Source organism: Ursus americanus, chromosome 26 (assembly GCF_024610735.1).
Source record: "Ursus americanus isolate L20-20 chromosome 26, mUrsAme1.1.p, whole genome shotgun sequence".
Lineage (NCBI taxonomy): Eukaryota > Metazoa > Chordata > Mammalia > Carnivora > Ursidae > Ursus > Ursus americanus.
The window spans coordinates 36,648,270-36,675,524 of NC_142152.1; the positions used below are offsets into that span (position 1 = coordinate 36,648,270).

General features: G+C 40.5%; 1 protein-coding gene across 1 annotated transcript in view; it reads right to left on the reverse strand.

Annotated features, from left to right (window-relative positions):
- Positions 1–27,255, reverse strand: part of DICER1 (dicer 1, ribonuclease III) — a 69,513-nt gene that overhangs the window by 27,486 nt on the left and 14,772 nt on the right. Inside the window, exons 2-11 of the mRNA XM_087856207.1 lie at positions 19,800–19,863; positions 18,790–18,890; positions 14,742–14,930; positions 13,677–13,839; positions 12,797–12,927; positions 11,491–11,625; positions 10,889–11,049; positions 8,897–9,065; positions 7,252–7,724; positions 1,029–1,161 (exon numbers count right to left, since the gene is read on the reverse strand). Of these exons, the coding sequence (XP_087712333.1) occupies positions 1,029–1,161; positions 7,252–7,724; positions 8,897–9,065; positions 10,889–11,049; positions 11,491–11,625; positions 12,797–12,927; positions 13,677–13,839; positions 14,742–14,885 (1,509 nt within the window). The 5' untranslated portion in view covers positions 14,886–14,930; positions 18,790–18,890; positions 19,800–19,863. The remainder of the gene's footprint in view (positions 1–1,028; positions 1,162–7,251; positions 7,725–8,896; positions 9,066–10,888; positions 11,050–11,490; positions 11,626–12,796; positions 12,928–13,676; positions 13,840–14,741; positions 14,931–18,789; positions 18,891–19,799; positions 19,864–27,255) is intronic.

The following is a 27,255-nucleotide window of genomic DNA, read 5'->3' on the forward strand; positions in this document are numbered from 1 at the left end:
CTTTTTACCATACATAAGTATGTACAAACCACAGAAAGCCTTCGGGTTGAAGAGGCTGGCTTCTTCAATGGCCACAAAAGAATCTAACCAACAAAATGACCAAATGAATCCACTTCTGGAATCCTGCTGATACTCTGACCCTCCGTGGTAGTGTCTTATGTTTGTGAGCCTGTGAGACTGTGCCAACATCCCTCCAAAGACATCAAAACTCTTTTACTAAAAACCCTAAAATACTTGTAACTTAAAAATTACGAGTAAGGCATTACTTATTTTCTGGCATCTTGGGACATTCACAACTTAAGGAATCAGAACTACTGATTAAAATATTAAGTGAAAATTTTTTCATACTAAATTTAAAATAACATCATTTCTCAATCCAGGATAAGTAAAGTAAGCTGGCTTTTAAGCAGATCTATCACACTGGCTGGCTATTGGACTCCCCAAACTTGGAATAGTATCAAAAAGCTATAACATAGAAAATGAACTTCAACGTGACTTATTCTACCTTTAAGTTAAATAACAAACTTCAAATAAAAAGTTTTTGTTTGCCAGCCAGAACACTATATTAGGTTTCACATCTTTACAATGCTGTCTCCTGTATTAAAATCTTAAAATGCATGAAAAAAATTAAGCCAGAATCTTTAACATATTCAACCAAGGCAGGACTTTAAATGGAAAACAAAACACTTTCTAGGAAAAAAAATTCATTTTGTTGCTCAGTCATACGGAGTCAACAGGAGTTATGGTTATACATGCTTTGTTTTTCTATGAAATGCCATCAGTCCAATAAAGGAAAATGAAAAGGTCGATGGCAATTAAGAGAAAATTGATTTACCAGACAGCTCCTCTAATTCTGAACATATGAATCACTATATAGCTACTTCATAGGAGACAGCTGGTCTATCTACGAGCAAATATTCTATATTACAAAAAAAATGCCGAGCAACTATGCAGAAAGGGAGTTCTATGAGCAGAGTTTATATATATTCTGAAAACTGTTATTGTACAATTATTTCAACTTAACTTACCTCTTCCTGTTTTCTGAATTCTGCTTCCATCTGTTTGTTCCGAGGCTGATTCTTTCCAATGCCATGTCCAGTTATAAAATTGCTGCTGATGTAAGCCAGCTCTGGATCTTGTTTGCCAGCTTCCTTTATCAATCTAAGAAAATTATATACATTTGGAAGTTAAGCATTGCTGAGTGAAAAAAATTTACACTTTTGTTTGTAAGGTCTCCCTGAAAATGGAAATACACGTATGTTTTGCCAATATACCTAACAAAATGGTCTTGGTGCTTTTTTTCAACTGGCTTAAACAGAAATCACTGCCACTCTTCCCCGTGTAGATCTGTGGACCAAACACTTTACAACACCAGATACAAGGCTGATTTATACTGACGAACAAAATGGTCCTGGTACTTCAAACTTTCTAATTTGGCTGTGATGATTTACTAGAAACATGGCCCGGTAGGGGACAGAGCTAGGCAGAGAGAAACACGGAATCCTCATAAGCCTTGGCTTCAGGCCAGGACCTATGATGAAAAAGCCACGCACACTTCTCTGAAAGCTCAGTGCACTTTCCCGCACGCGCACACAACTTGCGGTGGCCGTCCCGCCCTTGTCTCCACGGCCGGGCTTAGACACAGTGAGTACCAACACCCGATGCCAAGGGGCGAGTTTACAGCAAGGGAACCTCCTTCTCCTGCTACTCAGACGAAGAGAGCTCCTGCTGTGTGTGGAAAATAGCACGGTTATTTCTTTTAGTCTTACCCCAATACCCTTTTTATCATGGAAGCAGAGCTCTGGGGCAAGAAATGCCCGTCTGCTGAGGAGCACCTCCATTCCCAACACTTCCCTGTCCCCAGGCCGCCGACCAGAGTTCAGCACTGCCCGGCAGCGCCGGAGTCCCCATCCCACCCTGTCAAGAAAGAGAGAGGCTTCCCAGCTCGTCCCTCTTCCTGCCTGTTCCTCTGTATTAATCCAGAACGCTAGTAACCTCAAGCTGGCCCTTCTAGCAAAGCAGTGGGAAAGAGCTACAAGGATGGGATCACATTACACGGGGACAGAAGGTTAACAGTTAGTGTTGCCATTACAGCTATTTTGGAAATATCCACATTCAAAAACTCAGCACACAGGATAAATGGTTCCACACCTGACATAAGTGATTCCAGATGGTTCTTCTGAAGTCATACACATAGTATAAATTCCTAATAGAAAATTGCGTTTTTAAGTCAAACCATTTTTTTTTAAATACATGAAAAAGACTAATATCAAAGAGCTGGAAGAAACCTTGAGTGGCCATCTAGAATATCTTCCTGCCTCCAAATCAGCCAAACACTTGCATGTCTAGGTTAGTTTAAGAGTCTGCTTTACATTCAAATACTTAAAATGTTCAGAATCAGGAACTTCCTTAATATGTTCCAAGCTTTGTTTAGTTATTAGAATAAACTTATGATGTCAGTAGCAGAAAGCAATGTTACACGCAAACAAATCGCACACCCCAAAGTCTAAATTATGAAATTAATTATCTTTGAAATATGTACTTCCAAATGTTAGTTCACGTAAATAAGCATCGATGTGAATGTAATAGAGGCTTAAAAAAAAATGCATTTCATGGCAGGCATTAGGCAAATTAATTAATTAGGCAAAGAATGTATTTTACTTTGCCAAAATGATCAGTCCAGCCCATTTCAGTTAACTAAGAAGCAGAAGCACTAAGAGTAAATGCATTTCTCCTTAACGAAACACACATCAATACTGCAGAGAACAGAAGAGAAAATACCCACATTAACAAACCAAATCTCTTATAAGCAGTAACTAAATGCTATATATCCATGCTGATGATGTTTAGAGAGAAAAATGTCTTTTTCCGATAAATTAAGGGTTGTCTAACCACATTCCTCAGACAAAACTATAGGCTTCCAGAGAAACAACAAGGTCTACAGTGGTAAGGGGATTACAAGTGAGTAACACAAACTGCCTATAGATTTCACGGTACCATGAACCAATAAGACAAAGTCTTACTTGTTTCTTCTGATTTTTACACTGAGTTTATGTGAGCTGCTCTGCAAGCAAGCGATCCGACAAACCCAGCTGATCTCTTGTGCACAGAGCTTCTGAAACTATCAGCAGCTAAGAAGCAGTTTTTTTTCCTAATTTCAAATCCACCAGAGACCAGCATTTTTATAAAATTCCATGAAAATTTACAAAGAAAATAAACTTAAAAACATGCAAATTCAAGAGCCAATTGTATTATATTCAGAGGACATAACTTGCTGTCAAAACTACGAGCTTCGAGATGTTCACCCTCCCTCTGGTCCCTCGCTCACTCAGCCGATGGGCGCGCACAGATCGCGTGCTCTGCGTGCACACACCGCCTCCCCAGTTACACTGGGAGCAGCACGGCCAGAAACAGCAGATATGGACGCTGAACCAGTAGATGTATCAGAGGGAGCTGGGATTTGACTAAATGCGCTAATTTACACAGACAACCATAAGGGGAAAAACATTCAAAGACACAAACACGTCATTTGCAATGTCTGCCAAGTACTAAAGCATGTTATCAACAAGAGCTTTTAATAGTATCCTTACTTCTTTTATTTCCTTATCAATGTGAGAAAATCAAATGTAATTCCTCTGTGATCTTAACAACAACAACAAAAACTATAACAGTTACAGTACACAGATCCTATATGCCCAAATGTGTACATAAAGCCCAAAAGAAAATAGCACCTACTGTATCAGGTGATAAATTTTTATATACGTTAAAGAGACAGACTACTACTATTTTTCAAATGAAGAGGCTGACAGAGAAAAATTTCTATTTATTTAAAGCTTTAAAAAGTTAAAAAAACTTTCACAAAATATACATCTAAATAAGTGGGTAGAAATGAACCAGGGCTCCTTTGGGAAATGGTTGATTCTACGGCTGGGGCAGCAAAAATACAAGAGCCTGGATTATTTTGTAGGGCCAGAAAGTCAGGAAGTGCTTAAAAAACAAAAAACAAAAAAAAAAACAAAAACAAAAACAAAAAACCTAAAAACCCCAGGCTGAGGGCCTGTCCAAGGAACATAGGGCTAATCTCAAAGAGCACCCCCACCCTCCCCGTGGCCCACAGTGGAACAATCTAAACAATAACATAAATCACCTACTATCAGATTATAACCCCAAGTGTACAATAAACAAACATGAATCCACAGTGATAAAAGAACATAAGTCAATAATATTAATAAACAGGTTCAAAGAGGTGGTTGTCCTTACAGAAGAATTCCAATAATAAACATAAATACACCCCTCTCCAGGAATGGGGTTCAAGCCCTCCCTCCCAGGATGAGCTAGACTGGGTGACTTGCTTCCAGAGAAGTGAGGAATAAAACACTAATAGTGTCACAGTGGAGAAGCCTGGCAAACACTGTCATAACCATGTGATGAAGTTTCCCATCACCAGTGATGTCTCATGTCCATACCACGAGTCCCCCACCCCCCACCCCATACAATGTGACGGGAAGGGCACTTCAACTCTGCGGTGTTCTTCCAAATCCTAAAACCCTCTTTTAATCCTGAGAAAAACATCAGACAGATTCAAATTGAGAGCCATTCTACAAAATACCTGACCAGTACTCCTCAAGACTGTCAAGGTCATCAAAACCAAGGAAAAACAGAAAATACAGGAGACCAGAGGAGATCAGGGACACGCAACAACTAGACCCAATATGGTACTTTGGATTACTGGGAAAAGTGGTAAATGAAAATACAGTCTGAAGTCTGGTTAATAGTAACGCACTCAAGTTAGTCTCCTGGTTGTGAGAAGGTACATAGCAACATACAATGTTAACAGGTGGGGGAAAGGGGAGCTCTGTATGCTCTTTGTAACTTTTCTGAAAACAAAGTTAGGAGGGCAAATAAATAAACAAAATCTTTAAAAAAAAAAAAAAAAAGTTAGGAGGGAAATGGAGGGGGAGTGGTAGAGGCCGTGAACCCAGGCTTGTCAAACGGACGCCAGTGTCACACAAGACTAGTAAATCACACAGTTAAAAGAGCACCAGACTTGGGAGACCGGAAGCCCTTTTCTGCCTCTTGATATCTGTGTGATGTTGGGAGGGTCACAAACTGAGTCTTGGCTTCCTCATCTATAAGGAATAAGTGAAAACATCTATACCTCCCTCGTGGAGTTGTAAAACTTAAAAAGATACCTAAAGGCAAGTTATAAACCATAAAGCCCTACATACATAAGGCAAAAAGGAAATCTATAAACATAAGACTGTACGCAGAGATTATCTACAGAAGTAGCTATGATTTATTTTTTTAATTAGGAGAGGACAAAACTGCCCATGTATCCCAATAGCTGAGACTCCCATGAAACTGTTCACTGAGGGTTTTCCTCCTATTAAACTGATGGAAGGAAAGAATCTGGATTTCAGGAAGTTTTTCTAAGCTTATTAAAAAGCTTACTGGAACAAGACCTCTATTGTATATTTAATTAGCTGCCCATAAAGTCAACCCTCAAACCGCTCTTGATTCATCATCTGACAGTAAATTCCAGCCCCATTTTATGAAAGTTGATCACAATTAATCTGATCCTCAAAGTCAATATGAAATAACTGATTTTTGATAAACCTTTTCAGGCTAATATTCCTGCCATGAAAACTGGCACATCTCTACATTTAAGAATTCATGCAGAGAAGAGGGAAAAGAAGAAAATATACCATTTCTTCTTTCCAAGTGCCATAAAATGTATTTAACTCTTAAACCATCCTGTACAGGGGCAGGGAGCATGTCTAAAACAAGGCTTGGAACTGTGCTGATATTAAGCTTTTCTGACCCCTGAAATGCCTTTTTCCCCCATTCTAAGAAATAATCCTGATGGTCAGGCTCTCCCTGGTCTGTCTCCTGGCCGTCTTCTGCATGGATTTTCAGTGTTCTCTGACGCCCAGGGGCATTATGACTGCAGAAGGAACTGGAAACTAGGAGGTAGGATATCAGGATTCTAGAATTGTCTCTGCCACTGCCTAGCAATTTAACTCAGAGCAAATCACTTTTCCTCCTGAGGCCCTTTCTCTTTTTTTTTTTTATAAAAATAAGTGGGCTGGATTAGATAGTCGATGAGTCCCTTTCCAACCTTAAACTTCTGATTCCAATGTAATTCACTACCTAAAGTTATTTTACTTTGTATTCATCATAGAGATCAGGCCCAATGACTATGAAAATTACCAGACTAAAAACTGCCAGATGACTACCCCAGAGTCCAATTTCTCATTACTCCAGTAAGTTTTCAAAGCCCCAAAACAGTCAGAAGCAGTTTAGGAGAAGAAAAAAAAAAATCCCAAATTACCACAGGAACCAAAGCTCAATTTCTCCTCAGAGATGACTACTTGCACAACTGGCTCTTAGAGATCAACTCTGGCCAATTAATGGATCTCACAGAGAAAGAGATCACGGTCTGCAGTACAAACTAAGGACCCTTTCCGGCCCCTGTATACTGCAGCATCGGTACACACACCAAAGGAAGCATACATTCCGTGACCATTTGGGTTTGGAGTACAGCTCCTTGGCCAAGTCTACATTCAAGAAAAATCAACCTCTACTAAAGAAGTGGGTGGACACGGGAAGCCACATCCTAACAAGGATGCACTGTCATCTTTTGCCAATAACCTCTGAATTTTTCCCTAACGTTCTTATAGTCTTCTGATTCCGAAAATTTAAATATATATTCTATGAACCAGTCCAAATTGCAAATCCAACTGTTCTGAACTTTTTCCACTTTGAACTTGCAAACTTGAATCAAGATAGCCCCAGTAACTCCTGGGTACAGTTGAGCCTCAGATTACCTGAAGGAGAAAGCTTGGTGTGAAATGCTCAAGACAGGGCCTAATACACAGTCGCAGATGAACCGTATCTGAGTTGAATCTAACAACGAAATGCAAAACAAAACAAAACATGCTTTACCTTAACGTAACTTCATCTTTCTACACTCTCTATTTTAAATGGATTAGAACAGATCGCATCCTCCCAAGAAAAAAAATATCCCAGGTCCTGTCAAATCCAGCCTTTCAGGAAAGCTACAGTCGCGCCAACGTCCTCCTTGTCGCTCCCAGCGCAGCATCACGCGTGAATTACGATGGTACCACACGGAGGACGCTCACCGAAGCCTTCTGCCAGCCTCAGAGCTGTAATTACAGCACCATACTTGACGAAACCAAAAGCTGCCCGGTGCACTATGGGAAAGGGTGTTCCTTAATTTTAGAGATTTACCTGTTTAAGACAACGGCCGTGTATCTTCTTTCCACGAAAATGATTCCACATAAAATATTGGTAAACGGAGAAGGAAAATTTGTCTCCGGCTTTTCTTTTTCTTCAATTTCTTCATCCTCATCGTCATCCTCAGAATCACTCCAAGACACATAATTATCCTGATTCCTATTATTATACCACTCAACACTTTCAAACTGCTGTCGCTCGTACGGTTTGTATTTGCGTAAGATTTCAAGCAGTTTTATTACTTTAGGAGTCACAAATTTCAGGTCAAGTGAGGCAGGAGAGAAGTGCTCTTCACACAGTGCATGTATTTTCCTTAGGAAGGTGTCTGTAAACAATAGAAATTTCCTGTGCAGCTCCTCTTGCTCGTGTTTGATGTATTTCTGCAGTTCTCTCACCATCATTCCGGCTACTTTATCCGCACACCAGGGGCCCAGAACCACCAATACCGCACGACAGTCTGAGAGGATCTACACAAAAATGGAAAGAACCAAATGCTGAACAGTAGCATTTTCATATGAGGTTTAACTGGGATTTAAGTTGTCTTCAATCTGCAACTTCAAAACAAATTTTCCCCACTAATATGAACACCGAGGTCAATTCCTCAAGTTTGGCGGGGGAGGGGGAATGGCCAGGGGTCTTTTCAATCTTTTTCCTATATAAATATGCCCAGAAGCATCCTTTCTTTTCCCCCCAGAAAAAGTAACAGAAAATAAAAGATGCAACTGTATAAGGTTAATAAAATTTAATTTCGGGTCTGTCATTAGTTACAAGTAGAACGGAGTCATTTACTTCCAGGTAAACATGCAAGGAATTACACAGTAATTTTATTTGAGGCACGTAAGAAGAGCAAGACGATTTTCCTTGCACCTTAAACACGGAGTGCCACATCTTACAACCCCAGCTCCGAGCAGGATGTATATCCACATGGAGGCTGTAACCGAGGAACTGTGCGCTCCGCAGGCAAATAAAAGACAAATTGGGTGGAACACAGACTTAATGAGAAATGAAGGATTGAGAAGAGTCTAGGCATTGCTGCTCCAAAGCAAATCAGCAGGAGAGAAACTGAGACTCAGATTCGACAGCATTATTCACAAATGGCTGCAAAATCCTAGGACGACAGGTCTCAAATTTTAAGGAGTCGGGATAACTGGAGAACTTGTCAAATCTCGGACAGTTGGACCCCTCCACCAGGGCTTTAGCAGGTGAAGGACGGGACGCCCGATCGGCTTTTCCAACAAGTTGCAACTCGGACACTGCTGAACTGGAGTCCACACTTTGAGGACCACTGATCTAAGGATCTCCTCCCAAAGCTGTAGCACTCAGAACGATAGGCTCATATCCAGTTACACACATGGTAACAGCAGAAGGATTCGCTCAGTCCGAGGGTTCGAGCAGGGACTTACGCCATGAAGCCCAACCCACCTCCTTAAATCAGGGATCTCTACATTTAATTATCTGTTGGGTAACCATAACCTCAAGCCAACACGATGTATTTAATGAAAAATGTCCAAGGAGATAAGAAGATAAGGCCTTAAACTAAAACATACAATAGTCTCATCAGAAACAAGTTTTTGTTTCGATATTAAAAATAAACAGAAGCCTTTTATTACGCTTTCTCTACTTACGTGTACACGCTTACCTGTTTAGAAATTAAAGTAGAATCTCTCTCTTTCGAATGCACAGGTATGTTACAGTCGTTGATAAAGTTAAGTGCTTCCTCTAGCTCCAACAGCAGTCTGCCATAGAGGCCACTCCTGTCCGTGAATGGCCCACAGTCTACCACGATCTCACACGGTTGAGAAGTGTATCTTTAACAGGGGAAACAGAAGTAGTGACTGCCACCAGAAACTCACTACAGCACGATGATCCATTATGACGTATCTACACCTTGGGGTCACAGGCAGGCTCGCAGGGGTCTTCCTAACAGGGAACACTTTTATCTGTGCCTGTGCTTGCTTGGAAGGGCTCAAGGAACGACTGCCTAAGGCCGACATGCAGAGAATGTTGTGACTCTTGCCATTACCTTATGATGTCAGGATTTTTGTTTTGGTTTTTAAGTTTAGACTTTCAACTTTTGCCTCCTTGGGCATTAAGATACTCAAACAACTCAATAACGATTACTTCTCAGGAGCAGAAACGGATGGGGGGGCAGATCCTAGAGGGAAAGTATTATTTAATCTATCCACTTCCGTACTATTTGACATTTTTAGCATTTGCAAAAATTTTTAACGTATCCTTGTAAGGAAAGCTCACCTAACTTTCAACCAATTATGGTATCATCCTTGGCTCTCTTAAGCCTTTCATAAAATATGACAACCAGAACAGCACTAGTATTCTAAAAGTACTAACAATGATTAAGGAAAAGAAATATACTAAAGACAGTTCTCATTATTCTGAATCAGAACTTATACTTAACCAGAAAGCCACGCTTAGAGAACTAGAAATTATCCGATTCAACAGATCACTTATCAGTTTTACTCTAATGCTCTAACACCTCTACTTCCGAACACTTCAAGCGTGCGAGCCTACCAAGCTAATTCGGGGCAGGGAAAAGCGGAAGCAAAGCCTTTTTCTTCCACCTCAGACCGTTTAGGCTCAACAGTCAGAACAACATGTCCATGAGGTCCTGAGGTTTGTACTTCATATGGCATTTGAATCCTTAAGTTCCATGAATCTGAAGCATCACGTTTTCCTCTCATTCTACAAAGACAACTTTCCCCAAGGTCCTATTAAATGGCAGGTGCGCTGCAAGATGTTTTCCACGTATCGACGTGATGATGATCGCCGAGGAATCCCCTAAAACCACCATCAAGGCCATTTTTCAGGATCCGGGAGAGCACGCGACTCACCTGAAGTTACAGAGCTGCTAGCTAGTGGAGCCGACATGTCAAAACCCGCCTGGTTTAGCTCCACACCCTGAGAAATCAGCTTCTCTAGTTATTATAACTGTTCCAAGAACCACCACTTGATAATCTCTAGCCCTGCTAAAGACTATATCTAAGAAGGATATAAAGATACTTTAATATGAACTGAATTGTATTCATTTAAAAGCCTAATTTATTTAAGCTCCCTTCCACCAACTCAAATCAAAAGTGTGTATGTGTGCACGGTTTACTGAAACACAAAACAGCCACCTTCTCAAAAAGACACAAACCTGGAAAGCATACACGACTTTCTCAGACACTCACACCCGTTTCCAAAACTACAAGGTGTTTCCAATCATTTTAAAACATACTGTAAAATACTGAATTCTGTCAATAAATGAGTGCTCTTTCAAAGTGTCCCATGGGACACTTAGGTCGGAACAACCAAGCACACACGGACGGAAAAGAACACAAATTTCCTGTCCGAGTTCCTAGTCCTCGTCAATATCCGCGACCAGGCGGGCCCGCGCTTCTGCAATCTGCTCTCGGACTGAAGAAACCCCTCCATCTGCTGCTCTCTGTGGAGACAAGGTTAGATCCTTGCCCTCGTGGGCAACTGTCCTGACAGAACTCCCCCCCTCGCTCATTCCTTGCGGCAGCCGTGCGTCCACTTGAACGGGCGCCCGCCGGGAGAGCCCTCGGAAGGTACCGAAGGCCGAACCTCGGGGGAGCTGGCCGCGCAAGAGCCGCCGGGCCCCAGCGCCTACCTGTCCAACACCACCAGGTCAGTTGCGGTCTCAGCGTTACTCTTCAGAATCTTCTCCAGTTTCTGAATCTTTTCTTCCAATTCCTCAGGATCGCATTTCCCATTTAAAATGGAAGCAGTTAGTCCCAAAATACGAGGACACGATGGACAATTCTCACAGAGCTAACACAATAAAAGATACTGACAGTAAGGACTGCGTTCTGCCAGGCCGGAACAAAAGAGACACTGCCAAGTTAACACCGGTCGAGAAGACGGACGGATACTAAAAATATGACTTATGGAATTACTGTAGCTTGTTTAAAAGACCTGTTTATCAAAAAGGCACATTGAAATATGCTATAAGGTCTCATCATCAACTTATCACAGACTATGTACTGTCTATTTGTATCGCTTTTAAAATTTTATTCTAGGTTTAGATTTACTGTAGGTTACTTATGATAGTTACCACAGATTTAAGTGAAAATTAATTTCATATTCATTCATTCATACATGGAACCAAGTTCCCAAAATCAGTAACTAATATCACTGCTTTTGATATATAAAAACACCGCTCACTCTCAGTACTTTGACTTGAATTAAGACTGATAAAATCTAGAAATTTACCTTCATAATTTCTCGGTAGGGGTGGTCTAGGATCGCAAGATGACACTCATCAAACACCAAAAGGTTAATGTCGGACAGTGATAAGTAACCATTTTTCAAAACATTCAAGGCGACATAACAAGTCATAACGAGAACCTAAAAGAAAACTGGCATCAGTATATAAATGTGCCTGCCTTTCACCTGCCTGGATACACTTACGCACTAAATCAGATTATGGAAACATTATATTATGGGTGAGAATTAAGAAATTCATTAGTCAAATTAAAACAAAAATTTCAAATGTATGGAAGCTTAGACTTTGGAACCAAGAAGCAGAATTAGGAAAATATGGAAAGAGATTATGAGAAAAAAAAATCCTTGATAACAGAGACCATGTTTTTATGATAAATCTACTAAATGTACTTGAGGTTTTCAGGCTCCTATAGCCATATTTTGACTGATGAGATCTATCAGTGTAATCAACTCACAAAACAATTCACACTGTTTTCCTCTCTTTCCCCATTAAACTGACAAGGTTTTTTGGAAGACTCAATATTCTTTTATAGTGCCATCACTCGTCACTGTGTGGACACTGAAGTGCTTCGCTGATGAGGACTCAACCCCACAAGAGAGACCCACTCGTCACTGCGGACCGCTCCAGCTTTAGGAGGAAGCACCTCTTAACCACTTCCCACCGCCACCCTCAGCACGAGCCGCCTCCGCAGAAACGGCTCAGTTAGAGGACGTCTCTCAAAGACCCAAAGATCTCAACCAAGAAATGTCTCCAGTTTCAAGACCTTCAACATAAATTTTCTAAGAAGCAGGGGCGCCTGGGTGGCACAGCGGTTAAGCATCTGCCTTTGGCTCAGGGCGTGATCCCAGCGTTCTGGGTTCGAGCCCCACATCAGGCTCCTCTGCTATGAGCCTGCTTCTTCCTCTCCCACTCCCCCTGCTTGTGTTCCCTCTCTTGCTGGCTGTCTCTATCTCTGTTAAATAAATAAATAAAATCTTTAAAAAAAAAAAAAAATTTTTCTAAGAAGCAGGTTACCTACAAGTTGGAAACAGGTCATCAGATTTTGTGTTTTTCAAGCAAGGAAATCAGAGTATAGAGCCGATTCTCTTCTATGCAGTAAGACAGCCATATACGTGACTCTTTATTTGGTTTTGGTGTGAGCCCTCCAGTGAGAAAGAGGACGTAAGGGCTAGTTTCTAGGAGGACCAAGTATAGGGAAGTAGAGTTTTCAAGGCTACAGGTGATCTCACGAACGAAGCCAAGGACGTGTAGGGATTTAAAAAGTAAAATTTCTCTAAAAAGTGAAAGTCTTACCTGGTGCTTCATAAACTCCTGGTTCCATTTCTCTTTTGTCCAAGATGCGTTTACTTCGAGGTTTGAGTATTCCCCGACCTTGAGATCTGAATGAGTTCTGACAGCGGACACTTGCTGAGCAACCTGGTTTGCTAATTACAAATGGAATACTCCACGTAAATATACCAAAGCTTTCCTAGTTGGCTCTCCGGGCGACCAGTGATTAAGACAGCTACAGAAATCTTGATTATTATGGATCATACCTAACCCCCAATTTTTCAGGTAGCCAATTTAAAATCCTATTTCCAAGGGTATCCCCCTGAATGCATTTACTAGACTCAAGGTCCTACCCTCTGTCATTCCCTTCAGAGAACCTTATGCCACCTTCCTTCTTTATAGCTGATTTTCCCCAACCTAAGAATATAACTTCTAGGCTAGAATGGGAACTACTCCAGATCCACCCCTCCTGGTTTCTTCAATAAAATCAGATTGTTTCACCAAGAAATAAGACCGTTTCATATGTATTTAAAGTACATGAGAACATCACAAGCTGAAACAATCTTAAAAAAAAGAGAGAGCGAGCAGTGGCAGGGTTATACGAGTGCCCTAGCAGCTGAGGTTCACAGAATCAGAATTAAATGCAATTACAATTACAATTAAGGAAAAAGCTGAAGTTTAACCTCTGTGGAATAAAATGGCTGACACTTAAAAGAGGCATACTATAAAGTTAAGAAATAAGTCAAAATGATTTTTCTGCTACCAGAATTTCAAAAAACACATTATTTCTCAAACTCTCTATCCTTTCAATAATCTAACTTAATGCCCACAGAGAAAATGTGCTTCATCATAAAATCTCATCCAATTTCCTCCACGCAATTTCATAAAATATTTTTTTTATTACCAGAGTTGACCAAGAACACCGTCCTTTTTCCATTTCTGCTGAAGTCTCCCCTGATCTGATAGGACAGCTCTTTAGTGAGTAGTACTGCAATAAACGTCTTCCCTGAGCCAGTGTTTAAACAGACTATGGTATTATGATCCAGAGCTGCTTCAAGCAGTTCCACCTGGAAATACAGTGGAGAGAAAAGATTATACACTTCTCATCTAGGGACAAAGCTGGGAAAATTGGGTTTTGTTTTAATCCAGGAAATTTCACTGTTTTCTACCATCTCCCTCTGATAAATCTGCCAAAAAACAGACTTTCTAGATCTTTCCATAAGAATCATCATCATCACAGGCATTAAAATGCCTGTTATTGTATGGCTGTGTTGTGTAAATATGCCTGGATGCATATTTATTAATTAAATTAAATTAAATTAGTTAAATTGTAAATATGCATTTACAATTTCTTTAAGAATTATTTCTGTAGAGGGGCGCCTGGGTGGCTCAGACGTTAAGCATCTGCCTTCGGCTCAGGGCGTGATCCCAGCGGTCTGGGATCGAGCCCTGCATCAGGTTCCTCTGCTGGGAGCCTGCTTCTTCCTCTCCCACTCCCCCTGCTTGTGTTCCCTCTCTTGCGGGCTGTCTCTATCTCTGTCAAATAAATAAATAAAATCTTTAAAAAAAAAAAAAAAGAATTATTTTTGTAGGGGACGCAAAGCTTCTCAAGAAGAATCTGGATGACCGAGTTGACAACAACCGGGCCTGCCGGTTCATGGTTGTTCAAACCAATGTCAACTCCTACTCTGCTCATGAGGACAGACACACCCAAGTGGGTATTAAGGAGCAGTGGAGGTTTTCAGAGGGGGAAAAAAAAATAAGGAGCTTCACAAATAAAACTATCAAATCAATTACCCGGCAGATGTTAGAAAAGAAAAGGACTATTAAGAACAAAAGTATTTAGAATGAGAAAATTAATCAGAAAAGGAGAGCTTGAAAAGGTAAATGGGTTTTATATAAGTCGTGTCAACTATATGCTAATTCCATTTTAGTGAAAATGCTCCAGTATTAGTGTTCTCATTAGTACCTGATATTTTCTTGGCGTATAAATGTTATCATGAATTGCTTCTTGTTGCCATGGCAGTCCAAAGAAAGGACCCATTGGTGAGGAGGCAGGGGTCATGAGCTGCAGGCCTGCCATGCTGAGGGGCTGCGAAGCAGGGCTTGTCATTCATCCAGTGCTTCTTTCATTGCATTCTGCTCTAGCACAGCTTTACTACAAAAGGGAAAAGGAATACCGTTACACCAGCGTGCGGGGCTAAGAACAAGAGAGCACAGAGACAAGAGAAACATCACAATACCATTCCTATGGAACCTTTCAAACTCTTCCTATAATTGTTAGCTTTTTCTTGATCTAAGAGGATCATTTTAAAAAGTCAAGTGCTCTACACTCTCCAACCCAGCAATTCTATACCTAGAAACTTACCTAAAAGAACTAGGCGACTACACGAAGATATACGTACTGCTGCATTATTACTTGAAAGCAAGAAACACCTTTCGAATGTATTAATAAAAACATGAGCTACATAAATTATGGTATAGTTATACAATGGAATACTCTGAACCCATGAAGAAAATCCATATCCATATTTAGTGATACAGAACTATGCCTTTTCTCATGCACCTTTAAAATACAAACATGATGCCTTTTTAAATATATATGTATACACGAAACACGTCGACATGTGCATATATTTCAAACATTCTTTGTCAATTCTTTGATGCCATTATTGATAAACTTATGAGATAATGGAAGGAAGGCGCTTAGCACTGCGCCTGCACAGAAGCAAGATTCAAATGCCTGCCAACATTTTGTCATTTTATCAACAGACCATAAACACACAAGGTCTTTTTCTCAATTGACTACCTATCACAATGGCACAGCTGACCAAATATCTAAATATGTATTTTTAAAATTACACACATCCTAGATAAATAAGATAGTGCACGATTCTGTGAGATTTTCATGGTACATAAGTACTTCTCTGTGTTTCATGTTTGCTTTCCCGAAAATAAATTTGATTCTATAAAATGACAGACTGAACCTGAGTCTTTTTAAAAAACCACCTAACCTGCAGACAGAGAGTTAGGATCTCAAACCTCACCATCAAAGTCCACCGGCTTTCTGACTGCCAGCAGAACTGACTTGGCCCCCAAGGAAGTTTTCACCCTCGTGCTGCTTCAGAGTGTTCACTGTTGTCACTCTGTGAAACTGGGAAGAAAGAAGCCCACTCTTTGTTCCTTGACAAGAACCTTCGAATCTCCCGACACGTGAAATGTACCACCAGGATACAGCACAGTGACTTAAGCTGTCCCACCTAATCCAACAAGGAGTCTGAAGTGTAGCCTCTTTCAGGCACAGGCACAGCAGCAGTCCTGACTTCAGAGATTAGCTCGGCTGACAACCACTCAGCATCCAGCTAACAGCAGTGCGCTCTCAAGTCAGCGGCAGGGGCACAGGGCTGTAGCAGCCCAGGACCTCAGCAGGGCGGCTGCCGCCGGACCAGACCGCATAACCATTCTCATCCTTCTCAGAGGAAGACGGCAAGCCAAGGATTCCACAGTCCACTCTGACAACTACCAACTCCGTTCATGCAACACAATGTGTTCTTTCTCTACTCAACCAAAGCCCCGACAGCCATCTTTTCACCCCACACTTGGCATTCACTTTGCTCAACTCCTCAGGCCCACTGGTCGCACACCCTCAGGTTCACCACTCAAGCTTTTTAACTCCATTCGGCAGCCCAGAACCCAAAGTCAAACCCACTTGACCTACCCTCTGGAGATCCACGGCTGACACCGTGGCACTTGCCACCTGACTACCGTCTTTGTGATACCTCTTGACATCTTCGTTACTACAGGCTGCCTACTGTCTGGAATTATTTATGCCCAAGCCTGACCCGCTCACTTTTCATCCAAGCCAAATGCTAATCCAAGAGCAATCCAAAACATGGCAAACGGTGTCAGGAAGTAAGCCTAAATCCTGGTAGCTGAAGAGAGCAGAACAGGAAGAAGGCAGCAATGTAAATCCCCAAATACCTCTTCCTCTACCTCCAAACACCACGTACAGCTAGGAACCTGCAGCATGCCTCCTCCTGACACTGTCACTGCTGTCACCACTTCTTCTCATAAGGATAATAATAATAATAATAACAATAACTCCAGAAAGACAATCTAAAAGAATGAGAAGAACACCTGTTTCTTAAAATGGAATCTACAGTCTTCAAAAACACATAAAATTCAAGGAAAAACTACAGGAATGTTCCAGATTAAAGAAGACTACAGGGGCGCCTGGGTGGCACAGCGGTTAAGCGTCTGCCTTCGGCTCAGGGCGTGATCCCGGCGTTATAGGATCGAGCCCCACATCAGGCTCTTCCGCTATGAGCCTGCTTCTCCCTCTCCCACTCCCCCTGCTTGTGTTCCGTCTCCCGCTGGCTGTCTCTATCTCTGTCCAATAAATAAATAAAATCTTTAAAAAATAAATAAAAAAAAATAAAGAAGACTACAAAGAGACACAACAGCTAAATGCAGTGAGTCGTCTCAGACTGAGTCCTGTGCTGCAGGACAATGCCATAAAGGGCGTCACGGAGCCCCTGAGAAAACTGTGCAAGTCACTGAAGCTGACAACTGCACTATGGCTATTTAAGGAAAGATCCTTATTCCTAAGAAATATACCCCAAAGCATCTAGGGGTAAAGTGCCACGACACGTATGCAGCTTATTCTCGAATGAGTCAGAAAAAGAAACCACATACATGTAGAGAAGTGTGCAACCAGTAAAGCAGATGGGGCAAAGCAAGTATTATTTGTCCTACACTTGCTCTTGTCACTTTGCCATATGTTTGAAATCGTTTCCAAATAAAGACTTTTAAAAAGGAAATAAATAAAAATGACTGGTTGGACTGGGATTTCCCTGCATACAGGAGCTGTAGGTCTCACACACCTGGGTCACCTGCTTACCAAACCACACCCAGAACATGACAAACAAGCAGTGCAGCTCTGGAGAACGAAAACGGTCATAAAAACCTTCCAACAGGGGGGCGCCCAGGTGGCTCAGTCGGCTAAGTGTCTGCCTTTGGCTCAGGTCATGATCTCAGGGTCCTGGAATGAGCCCCACACTGGGCTCCTGCACAGCGGGGAGCCTGCTTCTCCCTCTCCCTCTGCCCCCCCTGCTCGTTCTCTCTCGCTCTTTCAAACAAAATCTTAAAAAAAAAAAAAAGGCTCTCAACAACTTCTGCCTGCCTTTCAAATTTTACATCATCTTACGCATACGTGCAGAGACACACTCGTACACACCTTATTCTTCACCAGCACACATGCTCCCTAAGAGCAAACGCACGTCTCACTTTCTGCAGCTCTTCAACTTCCTGCTACAACGTTTACGTAAATATCTGATAAACCCAACAAGAGATTCATGACTGTCACACAACAACGTACAGAACAGAATCGTCACAGTTCAAAAGCCATTTCTCTACGTTTTGGAAATCCACGCCCTCTCCGTTTCTACTCGCGATGAGGGTGGGGGGTGGGGGGCGATGGGCAGCAGAGGACCTGCAAGGAAATGGAGGACGGCGACTGAACCCTCTCAAAGAACTTCTCCGTAACGTCATAACTGCTCAATTAATCCTCCTTCATTTCATATACAGTGGCTGGCCCCAGAGATACACTTTCTATTTAGGGAACACAAAGCCAAGATGAAAAATTCAAGAGGTAATCGATAATGTGAAAACAGAAAAATCTATAATTTTGCCAATTTTTATTTTCTTTGACATGTTTAAATAGATTTTTTTTCCCTTAACTTGGTCTTAATGAAAAGTTCCGAATCCCTGCTGGTCAGGAGAAGTCCCGTCATCTCACAGATGAACTGACTAATTGGTTAGCTGCTTTCGCAGAGCCAACAGACAACTCCCCGTGACTGTTTTTCAATCACAGATTTTAAATTTCTGGCCAGACAATTTACATTCATGAAATTGGTGAGACTGTTTCACAACTTCCATATATTCATTCAGAAATACTGGAGTAAAACACACGAATAAACTCTCTTTCTCTTTCCACATATGATAAATCACAGATTTACCGTTTTAATGTTTGAGATCTCTGTGTTGCTGTTGTCTGAACTGCATTTTGACATTGTGATAGCAGTGTATTGGAAAATCACAGCATGCCCAAGCTTCTGCTCTAAAAATAAATGCAAAAACAGCCAAATGTAAGATTCCTGCACTTAAACAGAATATAAACACATCTACAAGAAAGCCCTATTGATATGAAGAGTAAATAAAAGACCATTATTTTGTATTAAATTTTAAACAAAAGACATCTGGGTTATTTTAGGATACGAAGTCTGCACTCTCTAGAACAAAGGACAAGAGAATGAGCTGTAACAATAGCATGCCTAATTGCCAGAGATCTGGGGGAAAGAAAAAGTTCGAGGCAAGTCCAAGGAAAGATTTCAAAATGAATACAAGAAAATCTAAAGACGGTGACTAGGATAATGGGGGGAAAAAAGAAGACAACAAGTATGTGTTACTTCCTAAATTCACGTACACAAAAGAAACAAAGATCACCGGTGGTTAAGAGGCACTTCGCTGAGAAATCCAAATCACCTTGATGCATGTATGCAATAGGTCAGCAATTCCAATTTCTCAAATGGAATTAAAAACACCAGTTAAATCCACACTATAAAGTCTTTTACAGAATTCATTCACGAATGAAAGAATTCAGAACACAGTTCAACAACACTGTTATAAAGAAATATAAATTTAGTGTGGTTCTCTTCAAAGATCATAAATCAAAAATGAGGGAGGCGTGTCAAGTATTGAGACGGAAAGCTTAATTTAATCACCACATGTTGACCTGGTTCGATTTGACCCCGACTCTCTGCTTGTGCTCAGGACGCGTGGTAGCAGTGCCTTCACTACCAGCAGCTCGGGGACAGCAATCGTCACGCACGTCTGTCTCGTCTAGTTGGCGCAAGGGCATGCAAGCACAGGTCACACTTTCTCATTTCAGAGACAAGTCTGGTTTGCTAAAAGGTTAACAAAGCAGAATGGGGAAACCTTAGCACTATTTCAGTATGTACATATTTACCTCAAAATGCTGATTCTAAGTTCTTTCAGTTTCCAAGTCTGTATTAATTCATACCCAAGGTAACCTAAAAGCAATCAGAGAGAGTATTTTAGAACATAAAACTCATTTTAAAAAAATCAACTTCAATAAAATTCCTATTTGACAAAATGTTCACACTTATCAGAATAAGATTCCCGATAACATATTTTTCTACTGAAAGTCAAGAAAACAGTACATGCCTCAAAGAGCTGCCTTTAAAATTAGTATTTATTATGTTCTAATACAAGTGAAAATATTTGAAAGTTGTTAGTACAATCCAATGAGATATAAGGGAGAACTGTTGAAAGTAAGTTACATCTTCCCGCAGGAAGTCAGTACACCACGCTCCACGAGAGCCGATCTTCCCTCTCCCAGTGTCAGTCCGTGTTTCTAAACCTACCTCACACTATGACGCTTAATTCCATTCTGTACCGCCACCTAGTCAGATGCAAACTCAAGACACCAACGTGGCCTGATGCGTCATGCCCTAGACTGTTGGAATTCATGTTCACGTCTTTTCTCGAAACACCATAACTAAAATAAGAACACTGATAATCCTTTAAACTTCAATGGAATTCCACTATTACAAAAGTGCTGGGTTATCCAAATTATTTCCCTATTCTGTATAGAGATACGTCAGAGAGTTAACATGCCAAGTACAATGACAACTTGTTTTATGTTCATGAACACAGAACCAATAGGTCAAGTTTTCTCATTTTAACTGATGATCATGACTTAGATTACAAACATGCACACTCCCGTTTGATAAGCCCCTTTACGATAACTGAAAAAGATGTGCCACATCCCAGACACTCAGCCCAGTTTTAGTACAAACCAACAAACGTCACTCACATTAGCACTAAATCCAGTATTCGGCTGTAGACCTTCAGACAAAGGCTTAAAACAACAGGCCCCTTAACCCTGCTCATCTGAAGTCTAAAAGCATCGAGAGCATCTTCGTACACATTTCCAAAACTGGCAAAAAAAACTCCCAACTTGGTCATTGTATTATAACGTGTCACAGATGCTGATACTTTAACTTTACATGTATCACTGTCCAGATTTCCTTCCTACTCTCATGAAGCCCAAGAGGACTACCACGAAGTCCCCATAGTGAACGAAAGACAAAACACACACACGGACACACACAAAAGTAACACTGTGATATTAAAACAGTGTCAAAACTACTTCTGTAAGCTAACAAACTAAGAAAGGCTTGAAAAGCCTTCAGTTCCTGGTAACGAATACGCTATGGAGGTCTAGGGCATTATTTTAACCAACCAAGCCTAAAATCACTAAGGGAGTTTTTGGCTATAGATGCAAACAGGTTTATATGATTATTGGCATTAAGGCAAATTAAGAGGCTTAATTCTCCCAGTCGATAATAAAGGGAAAAGCCTCCTTCCCCCTCCCTTTTGTTCAAAATTTCTCAATCCTCTCCAAATGTAAGTGAATCTTTTTAAAAGCTAAATAGCCTCTAGCCAGTCTCACATCTCAGGAATGTCTCCCTAAGGACCTGAAAGCCATCCCTGAAACATAAGCATCAAGAAAGACAATGCCCAATCTCCCAGTTTCCTAGGAAGAGCTGGGCCTCATTTGTCACTTGGCTCCAAACCGCAAAACCTACCTCCGATCATAAAGATGCGAGGAAATGAGCGATTCTACCTTGAAAAATATGGATGTTGAGGGTCTAACCAATTAGCTATAAAAAGAGTAGGGGTTTTTTCTGTCTTCGGAGTCTCTTCTGTGGACAGCCCGTGATGTACATCACACTCTGGTTTAATGCTTACCCAGTAACAAAACTGTTTTCTTTCCTCTACCTTTGTGGATCAGTTTTTGGGTGGGGAGGAGATTTTGTTTTTAATTATATTTCCTCAAGACTGGCTTAAAAAAAAAAAAGACATAAAATACATCCTCAAATAATATTCACGCCAAATAACAAATCTCCATTTCTTGGAATTTAAACACTGGAGAAATCTTAAAATACGCTGCCCAACTACATTAGGGAGACGAGCTTTTAAAACGAAGACGGAGCTAAGTGTGCAAACACTTAACTACGTTAAAAAGGAATCTGCACACAGAAAGGATCCAAGTTGTTTCCAAACTACTCCCACCAGCCTTCCTTTTCTAAATTAAAGTTGGAGCGGGAGGAGGCTCAGCTGTTTCACCTTCAGAAGCCAAGGTGATGCCCTCATCCCTTAATACTTTCTCACACACAGTCACCCCTCACAGAGGCCTGCCACGTAGGAGGGGCAGAGAGGAAGGCCACCCAGGATCGAAAGCAAACTCTTTTTTTTTGTTGTTAAGTATCTTTCATTTAAAAATCATCTGAAAACCAGCAAGGGGTCCAGTGTCAAGACCACGGCTTAACAGGCTACCTCTAAGGTGGCTTCCTTGACTGTAAAATAACCCCGGGCTACTATGAGAATTCAGTAAGACCACGTATGTTAAGCTTGGTAGAAAAAAAGTTCTCACAACACAGAAAATGCTCAATATATGGTAGTATTTACAAAACCACACTCCTATCTCTATATAGAACCTTTGTTTTCAAACAATTCGTAAGACTTCAAGAAACTTCTTTAAGAAAATCTAAAACACTCTATTAATCCTAGGATTTGGCATAGATAACTAATTATCATATACATTTAAAGTATACAAGATTTTATATAGTATTTATATCCAGGGGAACCTGAAAACCACAAACCATGAACTACCTAGCCATCATGAATTTACAGTAGAATGAAAATCAAACATTTAAATCACAAAATAGGGTATACAATGTGAAATAAAATTAAATAGCTTTGTGTCTACTAGTTCTCTTTAAAAGCAAAAACCAAAAAATACTATACGCTACTTCTGTTTGGCTCCACAAACATCACTGAAAACATTACTTCACTTAACTATTTCTTAGGCAACAAAATGGTACACGATGCGCAAGAAGTTATCATCATCAAATGGATAAAGTCTGAGAATACAAAAATACCCAAAAAGATATGAAATAACCAAAATATCTATAGTATATAAAATAAGTATTTCAAGGACTTCTCAACTACCATTTGGTGAACATAGATTATGAAAAGACTAAGGTGGAACAAAAGATTGAAAGACCAAAGAGAAAAGAAAAGGGATAATAATTTCAAGAATTTAAACACTGGTATCTTCAGAAAATGAAATACACAGCACAAGAGAAATATTTCCATTTTTACTTTTAATTGTTAGGTAGGGGCCAAGGACAGGCCACCCCAAGATGGGCCACTTTGGCATGGAGATTCTTTTGAGCTAAAGACAATCGAGGCCCTGTGTGGGCTCAAAAGAAACTTCTGCCCTTCCATTAAGCACCTAAAAAAATCTAAACCAAGGGTCTTTCCCGGAATAAGGGTTATTAGCAGGGATCAATTTTATTTAAGTGACCCATCTATATGGCAGGACAAACATCTAATTACTAAACATCTGCTCTTCTCCTTAGGGCCCTGTGAAGTGCTTTCCTTTCCTCTGCAGTCTGGGACCCCTCGCCTCTCCCCTTAGTTCTGGATGACCTATAACCTCTCACTATGCCTTCCTGTCTTTGGAATGTCCACGTCTGCGTGGATCCCCCGTATGTACACACTATTACATTTGATCTTCTCCCGTTAATCTCTTTCAGTCAGTTTGAATCTCAGCCCAGCTAGAAGGACCTTAGAGAGGACAGGAATTCTTACTCCCTGACAGTTACATCTGTCATTATTAATTTAAAATCCTTGCATATTAATCTATCCTAAAATATTAATACACACACACACACACACAAAACTCATACAGAAACGCTCCTTTCATCATTACCATTTATAAATAGCAAAAATGCTCCATGTCTAACACTGAATGAGGGAATAGTGTCGTCAACTGTGGTTCATTTTACATGACACAATTCAACTGAGCCATTAAAAATGATGACAGCTTATAATGAACAAAAACGCTTATGGTATGGCATACAATGAAAAAAAAGCAGAGCATTATTATTTACAGGAAGACCATAACTAAGTCAAGTTAAAAACTAAACAAAAGAAAAAGAGGAATGGAGAGAGAGAAAATTCACCCTAAAATTGAGGATGGGTTTGGATTATTGCCATGAGCAATTTTTTTTCCTTAAAACTTTTCTACATTCTAAAATTTCCTACAATTTGAACAATTTACTACATTTAGAATTGGAAAACAAACTTTCAGACTGAGGATAACTTGTAGAAAGACAATCGTTTAGCGAGAAATGATTCTGGGGGCACCTGGCCAGCTCAGTCGGTGGAACATACGACTCTTGATTTCAGGGTCATGACTTTGAGCCCCATGTTGGGTGTAGAAATAAATAAATAAATCTAGAGAGAAATGATTCTGTTTTAGGTTAAAAACAAACCAACAAAAACAAAGCAAACAAAAAAAATTTTTTTAAAAACTTCTCCCTTAAGCCATTAAATGTGGTTAAAACTTATCCCAGTTTCTAGGACTTAAACCACAAATTCACTAGCCTTCTTTTCTTGTACTACTCTATGAACCAAATAAATTTCTGGGTTTCTATATATCTATAACAAACATATTATGTTTATATTTCAATGTCATTATGCCTAAAATTAGATTTATCCAAAATTGAAATTGAATACAGGTCAAACAGCATTTTAAGAAGTATCATCCATCAAAATCTCCATATAAAAAGTATCTTTAGGCTGCCAGCCAATGGCCCACGTACTTGGAATACTTCTTAAAAAGACAACATTCCAACACATCAAAATGGCACCCAGAACCATCCCTCCCCTTCAAGTTACCTACAGTGGCATTTACCTTCCGTTTTGTTTCAAGAGAGGCAAACACTGAATACACCACTAACTTTCAAGATGAGTTTTAAGGTTAATGTTTGATTCCAAGTTTCTATACTTTACTCAATAAAAACATTATACAACAAATGCCAGAATGTACTCAATTCACGACCACCTTCTTGCCTATCTTTTATAGACCCTGTAAGAACATCCATGAAGGGAAAAAAGGCCACAATTTTCTGTATTAAGCTGTTTTAATACAATATAATGCATGTATCGGGGCGCCTGGGTGGCATAGCGGTTAAGCGTCTGCCTTCGGCTCAGGGCGTGATCCCGGCGTTATGGGATCAAGCCCCACAACAGGCTCCTCTGCTATGAGCCTGCTTCTTCCTCTCCCGCTCCCCCTGCTTGTGTTCCCTCTCTCGCTGGCTGTCTCTATCTCTGTCAAATAAATAAATAAAATCTTTAAAATATATATATATATATAATGCATGTATCTTTTAATACTAAAGAGAGGTTAGTCGAGACAAAATGAGTCTGAGAGACTGCTGAATATGATGAGCCTGGAAAGCAAACATATTAAAAGTTCCAGGCAAAGGGTAAAGTGCCACATTGTAGCTATGTGCAAGATACCGAACCACTCAAGTTATCTGCTTTCCCTAGAGCACTGTGACAAGTATATCCCAACCTTCACATAAGCCTCTGCTTCTGGGCTCCCACCTGCCACTTCCCCCTTCCCCCAAGGAACCTAAAAACCTCTATTATTTCACTCCCCTTTCATGCAATACACAGGGGCCGTCTGTACCACCCAAATCAGGGCTTATCTGTATCTTCTGTCCCATATTAGATATTACTGCTACTGCTATTTCCCCCCCAAACTGTAAGATTTTTCAAAGGAAAGATAAGCTCATATTTGACTTAACACGGAACTGAAGGAAAGCTGGAAATACCCACAAATATAGATATTTATTCTATGTTCAGTATAAACCTTATTGATTTACCCTTAAATTAATATGTATCTTTTTTGTAGGTCAAACAAAAAATTCAATTTAGATACTTCTTACTTTTCAAAGATCTGAAACAACCCAGATTATTTTAACAAGTTTAAGACCCCCATCGTTGCCCCCTTCTCCAACAAACAAAAGTTCAGGGTTGATCTGAAAACAGCAAAGCTAGAGAGGCATCCATTGCACGATGATAATTCTGACAGCATCCCAGCTATATCCATCCCTCCAGCCTCATCCTCCCAGAACTCCCAACCTCTGCAAAATCGTCTTCCACATTAATGCAATCTGATCCCATACAAACCTTGAGAATGTTTCAGCAACATGTACAGTTCTAAAGTTACAATATAACTGGGAAAACCCAAGGACTTATTTTAGAAACAGTCAACCAATAAATGTAGGAGGAATGACAGAAAAATCACCATTTTTAACCATCACATTAGTAATGAAGGCAAGAGTCATTAATGGATGCTAAAACTATTGGTTTACAAAAGAATATTTACATCAGCTCAAAGTATCTCTGCAGATTCCCTACAAATCCTCACAAAAACTGATACATTCACACTGGGAAAACCTGACAGATACCACCCTCCACCAAAGTGACCTCACCAATACCGGGACAAACTGACATGCATCTCCTAAACGTGATACACTGAGAAGGAAGTACCAGTTACGCAGCTGTCCTGCCAACAGTGAGAACCCTGAATCCAATCATGAGTTAGCATAAAAACCAAATCTGAGATGCATTTCACAAAACAACTGGCTCATGCTCCTCAAAAATGTCAGGTATCACAGAAGCTAAAAGCTGAGAAGCGATTCCAGATTACAAGAGTAAACAAACACGACAACTACACACAATGACCCTCCTGGACTGAATCCTGTCTCAGAGAAGGCACACCACTACGAAGGACAAGACCGGCATGAAGCTATCAGAATAGGCCACCTGAAAATATGCTGCCTTGGCATAAGGATTATTCTGAGCTGAAGGCAACAGAGAAATAGCAGATACAGGAGGAATTCTTTGCCCTTTCCCTTCCTGCCTAAAAGCAGGACATAAATGTCGCTTTGTGAGTGTCCCTCCGCCCCACTCCAGTACCAGGAAGAGGAGATGATAATTATCACTAAAGATGGCACTGACTTGCATCCGCACAAGCAAACCTTGCTAAAATAATCCCTATGGTTTTCCGTCATCTATTCCCACAATTTACCACCCCTAGAAGCCCAAACTCCCCTGTTCCTTTGTCTTGTCACTTGTCCACAATATATGGCCCTTTATTAAAAAGGGTATATAAACTCTTGAGTGTAACTACTTCCTTGGGTCTGGATGAATCTCCAGCGTGCACGCAAAATAAATCTTTTCTCTTGTGCATCTGTTGTTGATTTAATTCATAGGCTCTACTCACTAAGAGCACAGAGGAAAACCTTTTTTCCTCCCCCGACAGGAACACTAGTGAAATTTAACTATCATCATCGATGAATGCTAAATTCTCTGAACTCAATAACTATATTGTGATCATGTAAGAGAATGCTCTCATTCTTGGGAATTATTCAGTAGTGAAGAGCATAATGCCTGCTACTTTAAAAAGATTCAGAAAAATAACGACATGCAGGGAGAGAGAGAGGAAAGAGAAAGAACACACAAATGTGGCAAAA